Source organism: Danio rerio, chromosome 22, assembly GCF_049306965.1.
Source record: "Danio rerio strain Tuebingen ecotype United States chromosome 22, GRCz12tu, whole genome shotgun sequence".
NCBI classification, from domain to species: domain Eukaryota; kingdom Metazoa; phylum Chordata; class Actinopteri; order Cypriniformes; family Danionidae; genus Danio; species Danio rerio.
In genome coordinates, this window is record NC_133197.1 from 33,304,128 (window position 1) to 33,325,000 (window position 20,873).

General features: G+C 36.7%; 1 protein-coding gene across 8 annotated transcripts in view; it reads left to right on the forward strand.

Moving 5' to 3' along the window:
• Positions 1–20,873, forward strand: part of grip2b (glutamate receptor interacting protein 2b) — a 388,262-nt gene that overhangs the window by 330,402 nt on the left and 36,987 nt on the right. For all 8 annotated transcript variants that reach the window (XM_068216484.2, XM_073937529.1, XM_073937526.1 and 5 more), the window contains exons 13-14: positions 9,253–9,398; positions 10,298–10,378. In XM_068216484.2, coding sequence (XP_068072585.1) covers positions 9,253–9,398; positions 10,298–10,378 — 227 coding nt within the window. The remainder of the gene's footprint in view (positions 1–9,252; positions 9,399–10,297; positions 10,379–20,873) is intronic.

The window sequence follows — 20,873 nt, forward strand, 5'->3', positions numbered from 1 at the left end:
TTTCTAACATTTTGTGAGAAAGATACAATATTTATTAACTGCTTTGCTAACGTTTGCTAACAATTTGGTAAATTATTCTAAACCCTCATTTTTGTGTTGGTTTAGTTACTTTAAACTAGCATTAGTCTCTTGTTGTTAGCAGTTGTTGAAAAGTCTGAAACGTGGCTGCAACAAAAGTGCTACATCAGCTGCTTTGCTAATGTTTGCTAACATCTGTCTAATATCCCTGCTGAAAATGCTGTAATAAATTCAATGGATTCAATATTGTTTAAATGGATCCCGCGAGTCTCTTCTGCTAATTTGTTTTCTTTTCTATTGGGGGAATATTAAAACCAATAAATCATAATTGAATATGTCCCAAAACACGCTTGAAACCGTTACAATGCACTGGTTTTAATGGTTTAATTTTGTGGTTTGTAATGAAAAGGTATTTGTAGTTTAATCTTCTGATTGTTTCTATTGTTTTTGCTAAAATATGTCAACAATTTTCCAATGGACAATACAAAGGCATTGTATGCTGAAAAAATTATTTCTTCAGAATTGTTGTGAGCAATTTATGTGTTGAATTTAAACAAACAAAGTAATGTTTAGTAATGTTCAACTTAATGTGTTTAAATTTAGCCCAAATAAATTGCTTACAGCCACTTAACTTAAAAGCCTAACAGCTACAAAGCTGCTCTTTTAGCTGTTTTGCTAACATTTTGAATAGTAACTTTGGTTAGTAACTAGTGACTTTATCATTTGGGTTGCTTTTTGCTTGTTCAAAAGAAACATCTGAAGTAATTGTTGCAAATGTGCTATATTGGCTGCTTTGTTGTTCGTTAAAATTTGTCTAATTAGCTATAATTGCTTATAGAATTGTCTTAATTGATTAAAACTGTCTTTTCAATTAATTATTGTCTTAATTAATTGAAAAAAAAAGAAAAAAAAATTGGACGGTTTGTTTGTTGCTGCTCTGTTACTATTTTGATTATAATGTTTGTACATTTATGGCTCGTTTCCACTGACTGGTACAGTACGGTATGGTTCGGGTCGGTACGGGTCACCTTTATCAGGCTTGCGTTTCCACTACCAAGGGTACCCTTTTGGTGGGCTTGGTGTATGACAAAGTTTCAGTCGACGTCATTTTCGCTCGAGAAAATGTCTACAGTAAAGCTGCACAGGTCGTTCATATATCATATGAGAAGCACTTCTCACAAAATAGACGCTTTACACACATAAATACTTCTGAATAAATGTTTATTACCAACTTTTCTATGAACATGAGTTGATTATAACTGCAGATCAATGACGGTGCCAAACAGCCTACACTGAAAAAAGTGTTGCATGCAGAACTGTTGCAAACAATTTATTTGTGTTGAATTTAAACAAACAAATTAAGTTTATTAATGTTCAACTTAATTTGTTTGTTTAAATTCAACACAGATAAATTGTTTACAACCACTTTACCTTAAAAAATTGAGTAAATCCAAGGAATCATCTCTGAATAATTTTTTTCAGTGTACTGTAACGTCTGTAATTATATTAAATAAATAAATAAATAAATGAACATATATGAACACATACAGACCCTTACAGTCCCTGATATGTTACCAACTACAGAAGAACTACAAAAAGCAGACATTTCGTGATTAATTGGGTTCAAAACAACACAAAGTATAGCTACAGTCAGTGAAAACCTCTCATCTGTGTCTGTAATCTTCAGCACAGTTCCCAGTTCATATTAGTCCAAATGGTGAGAATAAAGATTAAAACAAGGCAGTTTGTTTACGTTTGCTGAAGAAATAACATGCTCCTTGGCCTTTTTTTTCTGCGCCCCACTCTCGCGTTTGTCCTTTTCTTTCTGAATGTGTCACTCTCGCGTTTGTCAGCTTCTCACAGGATCGGGTTTCCAAAGCTTGTCAATAATCAAGCCAAACTATTATTATCAGCTCAAGAGATTTGTTATTTCAGTTAGAGACGTGCGGCGAGCGCAAGGAAGAAAGCGAAACCACTCGGGCTTCAGACTGGCTCGTTAAAAACTACGCGGCACAGGGTAAATCTGCTCTTCTCCATGGCTTTGTGGCTGTTTATCAAGACAACGACAGGGTTTGTTTGAGCCCGGATCGACCATGGCTGCATATGTATATATAATTCCGCTGTAATCTCTCGCTGTGTATTTCAAACATGGCGGGTCCTTTGTTTACATTCTGGCTTGTTGAGTCTACAAATGATGTATCTCTGTAAACCAATAGCGTTCAGCTGCGCGTGTAGCTTCACCTTTTGGGACCCTTTCTGCATTTTGGGACCCTTTCGAAAGGGTGCCGAAAAAAGTGGTACGGTACGGGTTGGTTCGGTATGCTTTTGGACAGTGGAAACGGCCATAAAATCGTACCAAACCGAACCATACCATTCCGTACCACTCAGTGGAAACGGGCCATTAGTTCTAACTATAGGCTAGCACTGTCGCCTCACAGCAAGAAGATTGATGGTTCAAGCCCCGGCTGGGTTAGTTGGCAATACAGTAAATGCAAGAGTGTATGTTTTAAAGTGCTGGATTGCCCTGATTAATAAAGAGACTAAGTCAAAGGAAAATTAATAAATTAGTTCTTACTGTGTCAGTTGTTGTCTGATCTGGCCATATAAATACTTTTAGGATAAACATCTGAAACTAAGTTGCCGCAAAGGTGCTAGATTGTCTTGTTTTGGAGTTTTTAGTAGAAATAACAGATATTTAATTGTAACTTACTTTGCTACCTAATTTAGCTTTAGATTTTTATCTGTTAATTCACTTTGTTCCCAATAATTTACTAAATGTTAAGTAGTGTCATGCAGTAGTTTTATGGCTATTACTTTTAGCTTCAAGGTGCAGTATATGATCTGCCAAAATGCTAACCGCTTAGCATATTATTTTTGGACGGCGGGGAGGGACTGTGTTTCAAAGCCAAGCCTCCTTAATCGTGAACGACACAGAGACTTGACAGCAGACAACCTAATAGTTCATTTGCAGTTAGAAATGTAATTAGCGTTTGGCCGGAGACGTGCAGGATTTTCACTTACTACTAAGCCACACTTACATGCTATTTTTGAGCGAATATTCAGACTAGCATGGTAAACAGTATAGGAAGGCTGTCATTGTTCAAAAATGACCCAATTTGAATATAAAAGCAACTTCAACTCAGTAAAGCAGGCTAGGGGGAATAGCGCTATTCACTGATGTTTTGTTGTTAAACTAAATAAAAATCTACATTATCAATGCTGTCAGGTCCTTTATAAAACTGAAATAAATCATATCAATCTTTCACCGGGAGATTTCAGTGGCTGAACAACACGTCTGTGCATATAACCCATTTGTAACAACAACATCTGGTCTTTTTTGCAATAATTTGAAATATTTGTTGCAAATATGAAATATATATATATATATATATATATATATATATATATATATATATATATATATATATATATATTTGAAGTGCACACATAAACTTTTATGTCATATTTAGATATTTTGTCATAAATCAGATTTCTATATTGGAAGATGGAAATGTTCTGTACAGTGCTTAATTTATTAATAATAATAATAATAATAATAATAATAATAATAATAATAATAAATCATTTTATTTGTAAATGGCGCCTTTCTAGACACCCAAGGTCGCCTTAATAAGCATTAACAGCCATGCTAGAACAAATAAAACAAATAATAAAACATTACCAAACAAGTATTGACCAAACAAGTATAAACACACACCGTGAATATAAAATAACATGATAAAAAAACTGAATAAAAAATTGTTAAAGCCTGGATGACAGAAGGGTGTTGCAGACGACAGTGAAGAGGGTTGGGGAGTCGCAGAAGAAAGCGAAAGTGAACGGTTGAGGAGGTGGATCGGTAAAATGAGGTGCCGGATGAGATTTTAGAGGTGCCGGATCCGGCGTGTTCTGGCACAAAATAAGCCCTGATTCTGAAGCACTTCAACAACTATAATTTGTCTGAAGGAAGCTTAATATTGGCGACATGGTGGCTCAGTGGTTAGCACTGTCGCCTCACAGCAAGAAAATTGCTAGTACGAGTTTCAGTTGCTGCTGCATGAAAAATATGTCAGAATAGTTGGCGGTTCATTCCGCAGTGGCAACCCTGATAAGGGACTAAGCCGAAGAAAAATGAATGAATAATAATATATAAATAATATTTAAATAATATAATATATAAAAAATAATATATAATATTAGATAATATTACACTGCTGGGAAAAAAAAAGAAACCACACATAATTTGTAATTGTTTTAACGGGTATTTTATTAGTTTTAATGGAAATCAATGGTCCCTGTAGGTCTTAATTGATGGCATGTGAAAACACACAGAATCCTAAAGCAATTTGTCCCAGAACCAACTAGAAACCATTAAACCACTTAAGCTTTAATGGTTAATACTTGATGATGTCTGGTGTTTTTAATTGTGCTTGTAGTCAAAAGTTGTATTTCTTCCTCAGCGGGTTAAACTGATTCGAAAGTACTACATCGGCAGATGTTTACCTGTTCTATCAATAGCTCTGAATGTTTGTCACCAATTTAGGTTTCTTTTAATTTTTAAAACATGTATAAATTCATCTCTTTTACATGTTGGTGTTGAGCTGGACGTTTATTTGTTGCCAGCAGATGAGATCCAAATCAAACTTACCATCATTATATTCAGACCTGCAAATTATGTTGTTTTTGTTTGTTTCTGTAGCTCAGTGTGTGAGTCAATCCTGGTGTGAGGCTTTATCGTTAGCCGAGTGATCTGATGTGTGTTGAGTTGTGTTGTACTGTGGCAGCGTTTGACATTTGGGGTGTTTGGGCTGAAAGTCACAGTATGTCAGGTCAGTTGAATTCTCTTCTAAATACACATGGCTTTCCACAGTGACACAAGACAGAAAATGTGCTTATAAATCAGCCAATCAGCCCCACTTTTCTCTACTGGCTTCAAATTAACACTCCACTTATTGACAATAGCCTTATTTTACAACTCTCCTTAAGTTAAACGGCTGAGATATACCATTTTTTAATCCATTCAGCCGACCTCCAAGTTTGGCAGGAGCACTTTTAGCTTAGCTTAGCCTAGCATAGATCATTGAATTAGATTAGACCACTGGTTCTCATTTATTTATTTATTTTTCTTGAAGTACCACCTCAGGAAAACTCTCCAAGTACCACCATAATGACCAGTATTGAAATACAGTAGCGTAGTAAGCCTAATTAAGCAGCTACAGCTTTGCACATTTCAAAAACGAGGCAGATTAATTCCTATTATTATGATTATGTATTAGTGTCAGCCATTTTAAACATAGTTTGAACATTAACTGTACTTGTAACCTTCACCATTTAAATTAAAATGTGCTTTTCAAAGATAATAAAAATGGCACTGTTCATAAAAAGTAAAAAGAAAACTGCTGTACTTGTACAGTATTAATGTATAGTAGCCTATTCATCAAAACCTGGAAATGTTGCTTGGGCCTAATAAATATACTCTAGGCTATATGTACTAAATATTGGTTATATGTCGTACATACATACATATATACATATATATATATATATATATATATATATATTTATATATATATATATATATATATATATATATATATATATATATATATATATAATTTTTTTATACATTTTGAAATATAATTTGCATTTACATATCTAGACATTAACTTTGTTTTAAATATATGATTTGGAATTACATATTTGAATTAGAAATTAGATGTGCTGCACGTCATTTACAGTAGGCCTATGTGTGTTTTCAAGCAGACTCAGGTAGAGTTCGTGGCCCCTCTGTCTGTGCACACAGAGACTAACTTTAATGATATTCTAACATTAAGTATGGCAAAGTTTGAGTCTATGTTCTGTGTCTCACGCCATTTGAATCACATCCAAATAAATTAGCTTCAATCTGAGGTAACAAACTAAACTGAAAGCCACGCTGCTTTACAAAACAAAAAACTTCTTATATCGAAAACACGCATGATTTTACACAACTACGAGCGCAGGTTTTAATACATTTGCAGCATGCATAAATTCCTGAGTTTGCAGTAACTGAAATGCCAACACAACATTTTCTAGTGCATGTGTATCTGCTCCGCAAGCCTCGCGTGCCTCTTTCTCTGGCTCTGCGCCAAGCGGACTGATTTTTAACGTCTGATGATGCTCTAAAGCAGAGGTCACCAAACTTGTTCCTGGAGTGCCGGTGTCCTGCAGATTTTATCTCCAACCCTAATCAAACACACCTAAACAAGCTACCTGGTCTTACTAGGTATACTTGAAACATTCAGGCAGGTGTGTTGAGGCAAGATGGAGCTAAACCCTGCAGGGACACCGGCCCTCCATGACCAGGATTGGTGACCCCTGCTCTAAAGTAAACATTCAAAACACACTGGTGTAATCATACGCTTCAGGGAACAGCCGATGCTGTCTGATCACCAGACTCTCAGTGTTATCGCACATGTCAAAGGGTTAAAGGTGTGTTCATTTTATTATTTTGTTATTCAACGAGTCTTTCACTACTAGAAGGAAGCCCTCATACCACTAGTGGTACCCGTACCACAGTTTGAAACCACTGGATTAGACAATTAGCACCTCGCTCAATTTTTTTCTAAAAGAGTTTCAATAATTTTCAGAGTAAAAAAATTACTATTCTGTAGTTACCAGAAGTGAAAAGATTACTGAAGAATCATAATTGATAAAAGTACAATTAATTGCCTTAAAATGTAGTGCAAGTAGAGTAAAAGTATCCATTGTAAATATTATTCAATATGAGTAAAAAGTTGACCTTTCAAACGTACTCACAAGGTAGGGAGTATTACGCTGTGCAAAGCTGATGCATTTACTTGTAATTTGTGGATGTGTGTAAATGTAACATTCTGTAGTGCATTTAGTTATTGGCCAGCAGGCACACAACGTCATAAGACTGTCACAAGGAAAATGCTGACAACAGACTGCAGATCCAAATGCAGGACTTATTATAAAGAGAATGGTCAGGCAGGCAATGGTCACATTTAGGAGCAAACAGTAACATGCAAGCAAATCCAGAAGAAAGGTCAATAAGCAGGTGAGTGGTCAATCAAGGCAGCTAACAACATAAACAAAACATACAAACAAACAAACAAACAAACAAACAAAGCGAAGGTTGGCCACGGAAAGACATGACTAGAAAAACGTGTCATAATGTTAACCTGACGGATAAACAAGTCTCGACTATGAAGTGTTTGTGTGAGTTCATAATCTTCCTCTGGCTGTGTGTGTGTGTGTGTGTGTAGTGCGTTAACTATCTGCAACCGCTAGATCGCTGATAATCATAACAAAGACATTAATATTGGGCGAGGCAGTGGCGCAGTAGTAGTGCTGTCGCCTCAGAGCAAGAAGGTTGTGTGGAGTTTGCATGTTCTCCCTGCCTTCGCGTGGGTTTCCTCCAGGTGCTCCGGTTTCCCCCACAGTCCAAAGACATGCGGTACAGGTGAATTGGGTAGGCTAAATTGTTCGTAGTGTATGAGTGTCTGTGTGAATGTGTGTGTGGATGTTTCCCAGAGATGGGTTGCGGCTGGAAGGACATCCGCTGCGTAAAAACTTGCTGGATAAGTTGGCGGTTCATTCCGCTGTGGCGACCCTGGATTAATAAGGGGACTAAGCCGACAAAAAAATGAATGAATGAATGAAAGACATTAATATTAGGTTAGATTTAGGTCGTGATGTCAGGTGACCAAAATTCAATGTCTAGTCAGCGTCAACCACAACGTTGCTGTGATGTTCAATAATGAAGTCATATTATGTTGATATTTGGTTGATTTTAGGTTGTGTTAGAAAGTGACCAAAATCCAACATCGAGCCAACATCTTAAATCAACGTTATATTGACGTCAAATACTGACATTTATTCGTCAGGAAACCAAAATCCAGAAGTGATAGATGTCATAGTGGTAACGTCCACACATCGTCAAGCTGTAACATCATTAGATGTTGATATTTGGTTGATTTTAGGTTGACATCAGCCTGACAATAAGTTCTAACATCAACCCGATTTTCATTTCCTAACAATATGCAACATCCCGACAATGTTGGGGTACAAAGTCCATCTGATGTCATGTTGATGTCTTGTGCCTGCTGGGTGTTTAAGGCCATTTCGGTCATCAAATAATAAACATCCATCATCTTCTTATCAGTGACATACATCATGCGTCTCTAGGTCAATGCGTGTAAAGATTTTGGACGTCTTCTTGGACACTTTTAATGCTCCCCAACAGTTTGCTGCAATTATAAATTGCCCATGTCTTGAGGTAGTTCAATGTGATTCAATTTACCTTCTATGTGTAATTTGATTAGACAGGAATCACAGGACTGATTTTTCTAATCCCCATGTACAGGAAAAATAAAGAAGTAACTACAGATTGAAGGATAGTAGTGGAGTAAAAGTACCAATACAGCACTAAAAATGTATTTAAGGGAACGTGGAAGTACACATTTTTAAAACTACTTAGTAAATTACAATTCCTGAGGAAAAACTACTCAGTAACAGTAATTTGAGTATTTGTAATTTGTTACTTTACACCACTGGTAATTACATTCTGTACTACTGTCTTGGTCTATGTGGCTAGGAACTAAACTCTTATTCTAGTGTAACAATCAAAGAATTTTCTTCAGTACTATTAATGAGAGCATAGTTACTATTATTATTTTTTAATTCTTTGTACACAATGTAACTAAAGAAGAGTCACACTTTAAATAGGAAAACTATCAAAACTCTTTGGTCATTTCTGAGGTAGATCCTAATGGTCTAATCCAATTCAAAGCCCCATGTGATAAACCGGATCAGAAAAATGTTCTCTCTTTCTTGAAGCCATTCTCATTTGTCTGTCGTCAACTGACTGACAACTGCTGTGTGGATGTACTGTCTGTCTCAAAATGTAGAGAAAAGTACTACAAAACAATAATAGTTTGATTGCTGTTTACATGTGCGTAGTGCACTTCAGTAATGCAACTAAAATAGGAATACTCCACATGTCTATTTAATTTCTGTTTAGTTTAATTATCACTTTAGTCAGATTAAAGCAATCAAAATCACTGTTTACATGGTAGACTTTTAATCAGAGTATTATCTTAATCATATTAAAATTGAATTATTGATGTCCATGTACTGATTTTGAAGTCAGGCCCACTTTGCTCTGTATTTTGCTGCTGGATTAATTGTCTATCATATCTATCATATCATCTGTCTTGTTTGGATTGGCAGGTGTGGGCTTCTCCAGGTTGGAGACCGAGTTTTATCCATCAATGGAATTCCTACAGAAGACGGAACGCTGGAAGAGGCCAATCAGCTTCTCCGAGACGCTGCTCTGGCCAATAAGGTCTCACTAGAGATTGAGTTTGATGTGGCAGGTTAGTTGGGACTCCAGGATTTTCCACTAAGAATTCTTAACCATTTGACGCATACAATCACACTGGTGTGATCAGTCTAGTCTGGTTCTTTAAGCGTACAACTATACTGATTTTATTATAGCATTTAGTGTCACATGATCGCCCATCGTAGATCAGCCAACATATTTATTAAGCTGTTTAACCCCTTTACCACAAGTGGGATACTTAAAAGTTTAGTTTACCCAAAAATGAAAAGAACCTCATAATTTACTTACACTCAAGCCATCCTCTGTGTATATGACTTTTATTCTGTTAGACGAACACTTTAAGGTAGTTTTAAATTTTAGCTTGGCTCTTCCATGCTGTATAATGATGTTCTATAGTGTCCTTTCTTTTGAAGCTTCCAAAACTTGGGGTTAACACATGTCTTATGAAGCTTGTCAGTGTGTTTTTCTAATATCTATGCTTTTTAAATTTTTTTTTTTTTGTATATTTCTGTTATGTAGGAAGAGCAATAGATAAAAACCAAATCTACCTTCAGTTATAAATAAAGTAACATAACCTAATTTAGTGTCACTCTACAACCGGTGGGACCATTTGTGCTTACAATTTTAAACCATAAAAAAGTCTAAATATGAAGCAATAATTAAAAACAACATATTATTTGCTTAAAATTGTTTAGTTTCTCTATTTGGGGATTGGATTTTTGATACATAGTACTGAGCAACAGGTATATTAAAAATGATTTCTTTGCTACAGAGATCAACATGTTAAAAGAAACCTCAAAAGATAACTTCAAAATTCAAAGGGGTGCTAATAATTCTAACTTCAACTGTATATATATGTATAAGGTACAATATGACCTTTTAAGTTATAATTACTATGAAATAACCTAACATTACTGTTGTTTGTTTGCCCAGAATCTGTTGTGCCTAGCAGTGGAACTTTCCATGTGAAGCTGCAGAAGAAAAGAGGAGTTGAACTGGGCATCACTATCAGTGGTAAGACCTTCACTTTTCAGTGTTTTTTTTTTGTAAAGTTAGTTACCACCTTTAGTTACTTTTGACTCAAAAAAAAATTCACAATAACATGAAAAAAATAATATTTTTATGATATCCACACTCACTGTCATTCGATTTTAGTGTTTTCTACTAATAATACTAATAATTTAACAACGGCTAATAATAGTTGTTTTAGTAGTTAAGTGTAGATTGTGGAAATATGTTAAAAACAAAATAGAAAATAAATAAGTATTTTACTGTAATCACAATAAAATATCAGTAAAATTTCAATAAAATCAATAAAGCCAGGCCAAACCTTATAAACAAACAGTCAAATAAAAAAATAAAAAAAATAAATAAAAGCAAGTGCTATCAAAGTAACTTTCATATTATGTTTTAATATAAAAATATAATTAAATATTGACCTATTTAATGTTTTATTAAGAACAAAACTATTACATAAAATTGTTACTATGAATGAGTAAAAAAATGTCAAAAATATGAGCACAAATTTAAATGTAAACAAAATTAATCATTTAATAATACAAAATGTATTGTTACTATATAACTGCATTATGGAGTGTTTTTGTCTGAAGAAAAAAGCGCAATGCCAACTGAACAACTAGTACTACATTAAAAATAATACCCCATATCTACTTAATAAATTTGAGGTAACAGATTACAAGCAATATATTAATTAAATTTAACATATATGGATTGAGTAACAATTAATCATATGAGCTTATTTAAAATTCGTCATTTAAACATGAGTAACCACAAACAGTACTTAAAGAAATTAGCAAATTTTAAACAAAAATAATAATTTTATTGAACGGAAAAACCGACACAATGTTAAACTACTCAATGTTTTTATTAAGATTTAACATAAAATGTGTGGAGCCTGGTCATCAGCTCTAGAAAATAATACTTTATGTCTACACAATAAAATTGAGGTAACAGATTACAAGCAAGATTATTAATCAAATTCAACAAGTATGTATTGAGTAAAATTTAATTAAATTTAGCTCAAATTAGTGGAGCCTGTTCAACAGTGTGGAGCCACAATACAGATGAACAACAATCTCACGATAGAAAATACATCATATAATACACAATAAAAAGTGTACATTTAAACAAACTGATCATCTTAACAAGGACTTCGATAGTCTTTTTTTAAACAGCAGTTTCAAACAACTGGACAACATCTATACACACATCTATACACACTCATTCACACATATACACTATGGTCAATTTAGCTTACTCAATACAGCTATGCCATATGTCTTCGAATTTGAGGGGAAAACCGGAGCACCCGGAGGAGACCCACGCGAACACAGGAAAAACATGCAAACTTCACACAGAAATGCCAACTGAGGCCCGAACCAGCTTGCTGTGAGGCGATAGTGCTGCACACTGCGCTACCTTGACGCCCTCTTTTTAAAGAGCCCATATTATGGGTTTTTGAAAATTCCCCTCCATGTAGTGTGTAACACAGCTCTAAGTGAAGTGGAGTATCCAGCTAAGGCTTAAATCTGTTAGTGTACAGTGTTAAAAACGGTTGATTAATCTAAAAAAGAGTCGACTCATAGTGCTTCAAACGAGTCGCCTTGATACCGATTCATTAGGTGTTTCGCCATGACGTACTAACGAAACCAAGTTATTCACGTGCACGCGCAAACCCGGGAGATTTCAAACCTGAGGCCCCGCCCTCTGACGCAGAAACCGAGACACACACACACACACCCACAAACACACACACACACACACACAAACATGCCGGTCGATTGAAGTCACACTGCAGATGGATATATTGAGTCTCTACCCAAAGATGAAACCTCAGCATTATAGCCAAGCAGTTGGAAACTACTGGAAACTTCTGGAAACTACATGCTACAAAGAATACTTCATCAGCGTTTGTTAAAGGAAGGATCAGTAAAGAGTAACTTACTGATGGACGTCAGGATGGGTTTCTTCCTCCATTTCTCAAGTGTAAGCACGTGCGATTAAAGTTGCCTCGTTGACTCCAGCTTGCAAATGTATTTAGTTGTGATTTGTTACTTGTAACCGCGTGTACTGTATCAGGTTAACTGGCTATATTCTCTTATCGCGTGCAAAGTCACGTTAAAAACGCGACGCGTGCTGCTTTGTTAACGGAGCTCCGTGGACGGGGAGTAGTGTGTGTGTCTGTGTGTGCGTGTGCGCGCGCTGTCGTCCGGAGGTGTGTGTGTTTGTGTGTGTGTGTGTGTGTGTGTGTGTGTGCGCGCGCGTTGTCGTCCGGAGCAGGGTTAAGTGCGTATGTGTGTGTGTGTGTGTGTGTGAGTGTGTGCAATATGTATGTGTGTGTGTGTCTGTGAAAAGAGCAGAGTGAGAAGCTAGGAGATCTCTGGAGAAAACTGTTTTTGGAGTTTTTGCTCAATAAAATAGTTAGTCGTCTGAATTTTCAAGTCCATCGACTGTATTTACATTGACCCACTGGCAGCTAAAATCCACGCCTACACTATCGAGCGTGTATGAACTGTGATTACTTTTATATTGCTGATTAGCTGTTTGGCATTTCATTCTCTGACTGAAGGCAGTCGACCAATCGCAACAGACTGTCATTGGTCCAATCAGCGCAGATTAGCTTCACGCTAAGGAGGGGTTTGGGAACAAATGAATCCCTGAACGATTCATACAGGAGTCGCTGGGATAATTAGGTAAAAATAAATGCAGATTATAAGACCATGAAAGTGTTTTTTGACCTTGCATGCATATTAAACTGTTGTTGGAGACCCTTACAACCAAGATATGACCCTATTTCATGTATAATATGGGCTCTTTAAGTTATTTATCTTTATTTTTGGGATATATAAAGAAAATATACATAAATTTGATCTTTAAAGATCAATGTTCATACTGAAAGATGGTACTATTTAATTTCCCCTCATCGGTTTTTCCTGCAGATTTCATTTTATTTATGTTTTTTGTTTTTTTTTATTTAAGATCCCTCTCTCTCTGGCCTATTTTACAAAGATCCTCCATCTCTTTTTTTAACTCACCAAGCTGCAGTTAAACTTTATATCCCCAGACTCCTGGAAAATAAACCCACACAAATGTTTTGACATCCACTTCAGTCGTCATGTGCTGTGCCGCCAAACATATCCGCAGATCACTTTTCTTCACATATCCAGACCACCCGATCCACCACACGTTACATTAGCCCTGATAAACAGAGGAAGTGTTTACGCCGCTCTCTCCCTCTCTCTCTCTCTCTCTCTCTCTCTCTCTCTCTCTCTCTCTCTCTCTCTCTCAGGCTCTCCGTGGGCTTGTTTACTCGTGTCTGTCTGCCTTCTTTCCTTCTGACGTTCCTCTGAAGCTTCTTCTTTAAGGGATATAAACACTGAAGGATCATGGGGCCATTAAAGTTGGATTGCACTTGCACGAGGGTTGATATGAATCACAGGCCTTGCATTGAAAACTCCTGCCATCAGGGCCGCTGTCAGCTTCTAAAACTTTTAAGTGCAAATATTATTCTTTAGACATCTTTAAGGTCCCGATGCACTTCAAATAAAACTGATGTGATAACATTTCTAAGTTAATCAAGTCATAACTGTGTTGTTTTTTTAGCAATTTGACAGCTTTACGGAAGGGTTCAGTGTAACCAAAGTCCCTTTAAAGCAAGTTATTTTACTATAGGCGGCCATCTTTGAAATGCCTCTCGGGCAGTATGCTCGGGCATTCTGTCTAAATGGGCAAACACATACCTGTCAACATTGGGATGTGAAAATAAGGGATATGCCCACCATAATAAGCCCCCCCCCCCCCCCCCCCCCAAAAAAAACACCAAATTACTAAATGTGTTCAATTGGAGCTGTTTCGTTTTAAATAAACAATTAAATGGTCAGTAATATGTTTAAAAATTAGTATTATTCTGATTAAAGAGCAACGAATGAATCTCTCATTTATTAAGATTTTTTTTACTACATTAAATAAGAGTTGTCACTTTAAAAATGCACACATCTAACATTATAATGAAAAGCATTCGACTGCTTTCCTAACTTTTTATGCTCATTTAAGACGAAATTAGTTGTGTTTGGAAAAAAAACCCACCAAGATCGACATCCTTATATGTTATTTTTATTAATTATGTGTGCATGTCTGTTTAAACACGCACCCAAAAGCCAGACTTTCTCTCCGCTTCAAATCGTGTGTACAGAATCCGTTTGGGAAACAGTATCTGTTTATCACTATGGAGTGCGTCAGCTGACAGTCATGCACCATTATATCACTGTTTTGAGGATTGTATAGGATGGGTGACGGCACCTGTAATCAAAAGGAAATGGAATTGCGCCGTTTTTAATATTTATTTATAAGTGTTTTCATTCCTGAACAAAGCGAAAGCACAGAAGACTCACGTTTTAGAGCAAGGGCGGCCCCTGGTGGTTCGGCGGTATGGGTTGCCTATAGGGAGGCTCGGCTGTTCAGAGAAAGACTGAAAATACGGGAGAAATACGGGAAAATACCTTTTACGGGATGATAGCAGGATAGAACAGTAAAATACAGGAGAATCCCGGGAAAAATGGGAGGGTTGACAGGTATGGGCAAACATCAAATTCTCCAAAACTGTTTGCCAAGCTTGCGAGTACATTACATATTTAGAATCATCAATAAAATTAATTAACAATCGTCTCATAAGTTTATTTTTTAAACATTCGAAGCAAACAAAGTTGTCCTAGTTAATGCGCACTCAAAAATAACAAGATCACAATACCAACCTCATTTATAGCCGTTCTACATATTATCATCGTCTGGATAATGCTTCGTCAGATCACACTGGTCTTCAGAAGTAATTCACAGCTTGGTTTTAATAGTGAATCTCCTCCAAAAAGCTTGTGCACGTTTTTATTGTTAATGTCATGTGATGTGCGTTTTACAGGATACACTGTACCTCACATTAGTTTCATACAGATAACTAAACTAAGAAATGTTTGTTTCATGTGAATCTTTTTTTTTTAAGAACAGATTTTGAGCTTTATCTGGATATTTTTTTGTATGTCTGTGAAGCAAGTTTGCGCTAAGATTCCATTGCGTTTGTTGACCACAAAAAACTGTCGTAAAAGCACACGTCTGGTCCGAACCTCTCCCTCAGAGAAACGTCAGTCTATAGTGATCGGTTATTGCGTATTGTACTAATAGGCGGGCTTCATTCGCCAATTTGACTGGTACACTTTACCCTATTCAAAACAATACCAAACTTGTGTATTTCATTAAATTTTATCTAACCAGTGGTGTAAAGTAACAAATTACAAATACTCAAATTACTGTAATTGAGTAGTTTTTCTTAGAAATTGTAATTTACTAAGTAGTTTTAAAAATTTGTACTTTTACTTTCCCCTTGAGTACATTTTTATTGCTGTATTGGTACTTTTACTCCGCTACTTTTCTTCATCCTGCAGTTACTACTTTATTTTTCTTCTCGATGGGGAGAAAAAGTCTTGTGATTCCTGTCCAGACAAATCGCACATAGAAGGTAAATTGCATCATATTGAACTACCTCAAGACATGGGAGCTTTATGATTGCAGAAAACTGTTTGGATGCATCAAAATGATTTAAAAAGATGTCCAAAGTCTTTACATGCATTGACCCAGTGGCTGTTTAGATGCATGTCACTGATGAGAAAAAGACAGATGTCTACCGTATGATGATCGAAATGGCCTTAAACACCCAGCAGCCACAAGTCGTCAACATGACAAGAGATTGACTTTGTACCCCAATGTTGTGGCATTTTGTTTGGAAATGAAAATCGCTTTGATGCCAGAACTCAATGTCAGGCCGACGTCAATGTCCATCAACCAAATAGCAATGTCTAATTACAGCTTTTACAGTATTTGATGTCAATATGACGATGGGTTAAGATGTTGGCTTGACATTGAATTTTGGTCACTTTCTAACGCAACCTAAAATTAACCAAACATCAACCCCATTTAATGTCGTTATTGGTAATCAAAATAACTTTGGCCTTAGACCCTGGCTAGACATTGAATTTTGGTCACCTGACGTCACGACCTAACCTAATCTTAACATCTTATGACGTTGTGTGCCTGCTAGGCAATAACTAAATGAGCTACAGACTGTTACAATTACACACATCCTCAAATTACATGTAAATGCATCTGGTTTTTATAGTTTAATACTCACTGCTTACTAGTCTTGAGTTCTTTTAAAATGGATACTTTTTACTCATGCTTTGAGTAATATTAACAACAGATACTTTTGTTGTACTTGCACCACATTTTTTAGGCAAGTAACAGTATTTTTACTTAAGTAAGATTTTTCAGTGGCGAGGCAGTGGCGCAGTAGGTAGTGCTGTCGCCTCAAGCAAGAAGGTCGCTGGGTCGCTGGTTCGAACCTTGGCTCAGTTGGCGTTTCTGTGTGGAGTTTGCATGTTCTCCCTGCCTTCGCATGGGTTTCCTCTGGGTGCTCCGGTTTTCCCCAAAGTCAAAAGACATGATGTACAGGTGAATTGGGTAGGCTAAATTGTCTGTAGTGTATGAGTGTGTGTGTGTGAATGTGTGTGTGGATGTTTCCCAGAGATGGGTTGTGGCCATGAGATTAATGAGATAATGAGACATATTTTATCCTTTTGGCAACTTTGACCAATTAAATGTTTGCTTTCATTTGTACTTTTACGTTTTGTAACATAGACCCAAAAAAAAAATATATATATACTGGTCCCACTTTATATTAAGTGGCCTTAACTAATATGTACTTACACAGGAAGTAGTAGTTTGTTACAATGTACTAACTGTGTAAATACATTTATTTACTGTGTACTTATGCTTGATTTAATACATTTATGTAATTACATCTGTAATTAACTTTTGTAATTACATTTGTAAATACACTGTTGACCATCCCTTACACCTTAACCTACCCTTAAACCTACCAATACCACCAAACATGTCCATAACCCAACCTCTATCCCAACTCAAAAGCACCACAAGTGTTCTCAAATACATTATAAACACAGTAAGTACATTGTATTTATTTTTTGATGTAAGTACATAGTAGTTAAGAACACTTAATATAAAGTGGGACCGAAATACCTACTATAAACAGCCATTAATTAAAATTTCATCATACTTTTCTCGTTTTATCCTTTTTCAATCACCTTCATCAATATTCCTTTAGCATTTGATTGTGATGATGAGTTGATGATGTAACAGGTGGGTGTTCAGCTATTTCTTCTTGTTGATTTATAGAGCTCTTTATACGGTTGATTTAACATTTCGACATGTAATGTTAGTCAGAAAAATAGAGCCAGAAAATAATGTATTTTTTTAATAAATAATGTTGATTTTAGGTTTTTAGATATTTAAAGACACACAAAGAGCAAAGCATAACACTTGTGGTTTGTAAATACATGCTTTTGTTTAGGAGACATAAATAACAACTATCCTTAAACTATGTGCTTTAATAAAGTCATAAGGCAAGTCATTTCACCTGGTGGTCATCTTTGAAATGCCTTACGGGCAGTGTGCACGGGCATTCTGTCTGAATAAAAACATTAAATTCTACAAAACCTCTTGCCTAGCTCATGATCGAATTTTATATTAGGACTCACCAATAAAATTAAACAACAACTGTTTCTTTAGTGTCATTTATAAACATTAAATTCCACAAAATCTGCAGAAACTCACGTCAAGCTCCTCCCCCAGAGAATAGTCAGTCTATATTGATTAAACATTGGCTGCTGTATTAGAAGGTGGGGCTTTATTCGTCATATTGTAGTCTTTGGTTTGTTACATTACCCAAGATGTAGTTAAACTGTTTTGAGATGTATAGTATGGTGCATCACAGTAGCTAAAATCATTTCAGCTCATGAGTTCTGATGTAGTGGCGGCATAGTGGCTTAGTGGTTAGCACTGTCACCTCACAGCAAGAAGGTCGCTGGTTCAAATTACAGCTGGGTGAAATAGCATTTCTGTGTGGAGATTGCATGTGCTCCTTGTGTTGGTGTGGGTTTCCTTTGAGCGCTCCGGTTTCCCTTACAGTCCAAAGACATGTGGTATAGGTGAATTAAATAAACTAATTGCCCGTAGTGTATGATTGTGTGTGTGTGTGAATGAGAGAGTTTCTGGGTGTTTCCTAGTACTGGGTTGTAGCTGGAAGAGCATCCTCTGCGTAAAACATATGCTGGAATAGTTAGCGGTTCATTTCGCTGTAGCGACTCCTTATTATTCAGAGAATAAGCTTAATGAAAATGAAAAAATCAATCATCAAATGAATCATCTGTTGAACAGCATCCCAATCATTACAAACACTGCAGAATACCTACTGGATCCCCCAAGATTCTTAAAGAAATCAGTCTAGTTTGGTGAAGGAAAAATCTTGGTTTAGGGTTACACTCAGTGTGGGGCCGTGCGAGAGATCTGCAGAGTGGATGGCAACATCAACAGCCTGAGATATCAAGACATTTGTGCTGCCCATTACATTACAAACCACAGGAAAAGGCAAGTTCTTCAGCAGGATAGCGCTCTTTCTCATGCAGCCTACCCATCAAAGTTCCTGAAAGCAAAGAAGGTACACTAGGATTGGCCAGACCAGTCACCAGACATGAACATTAATGAGCATTTATTTTATTTATTTATTTGTTTATTTGGCAGGGACAGTGTACTTTAATTAGCATTTCTGCCAATGCACCAGAATTAACCCGAAGGCTATTTGTCATTTGTTCTCCCTGAACAACCTAGAAAAAACAATACAAAAATTATACAATCAATCAAACATAGTTAAAAAGTACTAAAATAGACATTGGCTCGACACTGAATTTTGGTCACTTTCTAACTCAACCTAAAATTAATTAAACATCAACCCCATTTAATGTCATTATTGGTAATCAAAATAACTTTGGCCTTAGACTCTGGCTAGACATTGAATTTTGGTCACCTGACATCACGACCTAACCTAATATTACAACCCGGGCTCATTGTGGAAACGTAGCCCCGCGGACGTTTCTGCGGACCGCGATTTACGTCCCGGGAGGTACGTATTGGAGCGTTTTTTTGTTTTCGCGGATCGTTCGCACCCGCGCCGTTCACACGCGAAAAGCCGCCGGATCGAAAAAAAAAAAAAAAAACAAAAGCCCTCGTCTTCGATTTCGACCGCGTTTTCGGATCCCGCCGCGTTCTCGCCCTTATTTTCCGGATTCCGTTTTTTGTCTTACCTGATTTCCGGAACCCGCTGTTCCCCGGACTCGATTCCGGTCGTCGTCCACCGCGGCCGGCTCCGGCTCCTCCTCCTCCTCCGGGGCCTCCGCTCCGCCGACGCAACGCTGTGAGCTAGGCGGACAAACTGATTGCGTCGGGAAAGCCCTCCACTCGGAGGCGAGCCGTCGGCCGGCGAGCGCGAAGAGGAGGGGCAGAGCGGCGCCACACCGCCCCGCAGCGTTCGCTCGAAAAAAACCAAACGCGGCCTTTACGTACCTTCGGCCACGTAAATCGCGGTCTCCAGAAACGTCCGCGGGGCTACGTTTCCAGAATGAGCTTGGGTTGTAATATTAACATCTTATGACGTTGTGTGCCTGCTAGGCAATAACTAAATGATCTACAGACTGTTACAAGTACACACATCCTCAAATTACATGTAAATGCATCTGGTTTTTATAGTGTAATACTCACTACTCACTAGTCTTGAGTACTTTTTAAAGGGATACTTTTTAATTAGCATTTCTGCCAATGCACCAGAATTAGCCCGAAGACTATTTTTCATCTGTTGTCACTGAACAACCTAGAAAAAACAATACAAAATTTATACAATCAATCAAACATAGTTAAAAAGTACTAAAATAGACATGGTCATATAGATGTTAAAAGAGAATATTTACAAATTAGCCTAAAACACCAACATTTTGTAATAGAGATATTTTTTTAAACAACAGATCATTAAGATGGTGGGCACAAATGGAAACATGCTAGCATGTCTGGGGTAAGATGGAGGAGGCATTAAAGATGTATCCAAAAAAATCTTGATGTAGTCTGGAAGTCCAGCATGAATCCTTCCTTTGCCATTCCAGTTGACTTTATTGATAAGCTATTTGAGTCATTGCAGAAATGTGTGGATGCAGTCGTCCAAGCTTATGGGAGTTAGACACAATATTCTTTTTTTTTTTCACTGCAAAATGACTGTATATTCTACACTGTAGATTATTTCTGCTAAGTGACAAGACTATTGTCTAAGCAAAGTCAGACATTACTGTCCTAATTATATAAGTAAAAATCAAGGCATGATCATATTCTATTTTAATAAAATAATTGTAGTGTCCTTTGCCTTTTATATAAGCGACTTCTGATACTAAATGATCAACTAGAAGTCAAGTTATTATGTGTTGTTCTCAGGTTTTCTGAAGACCTGTGGTAAAAAGCCTACTGATTTGACTTCAAACTCCTCTTATAAGAGACAAACAGGTGGTGGATTCTGGGGATTTTTATATTTATAAACTTGTGATGAAAT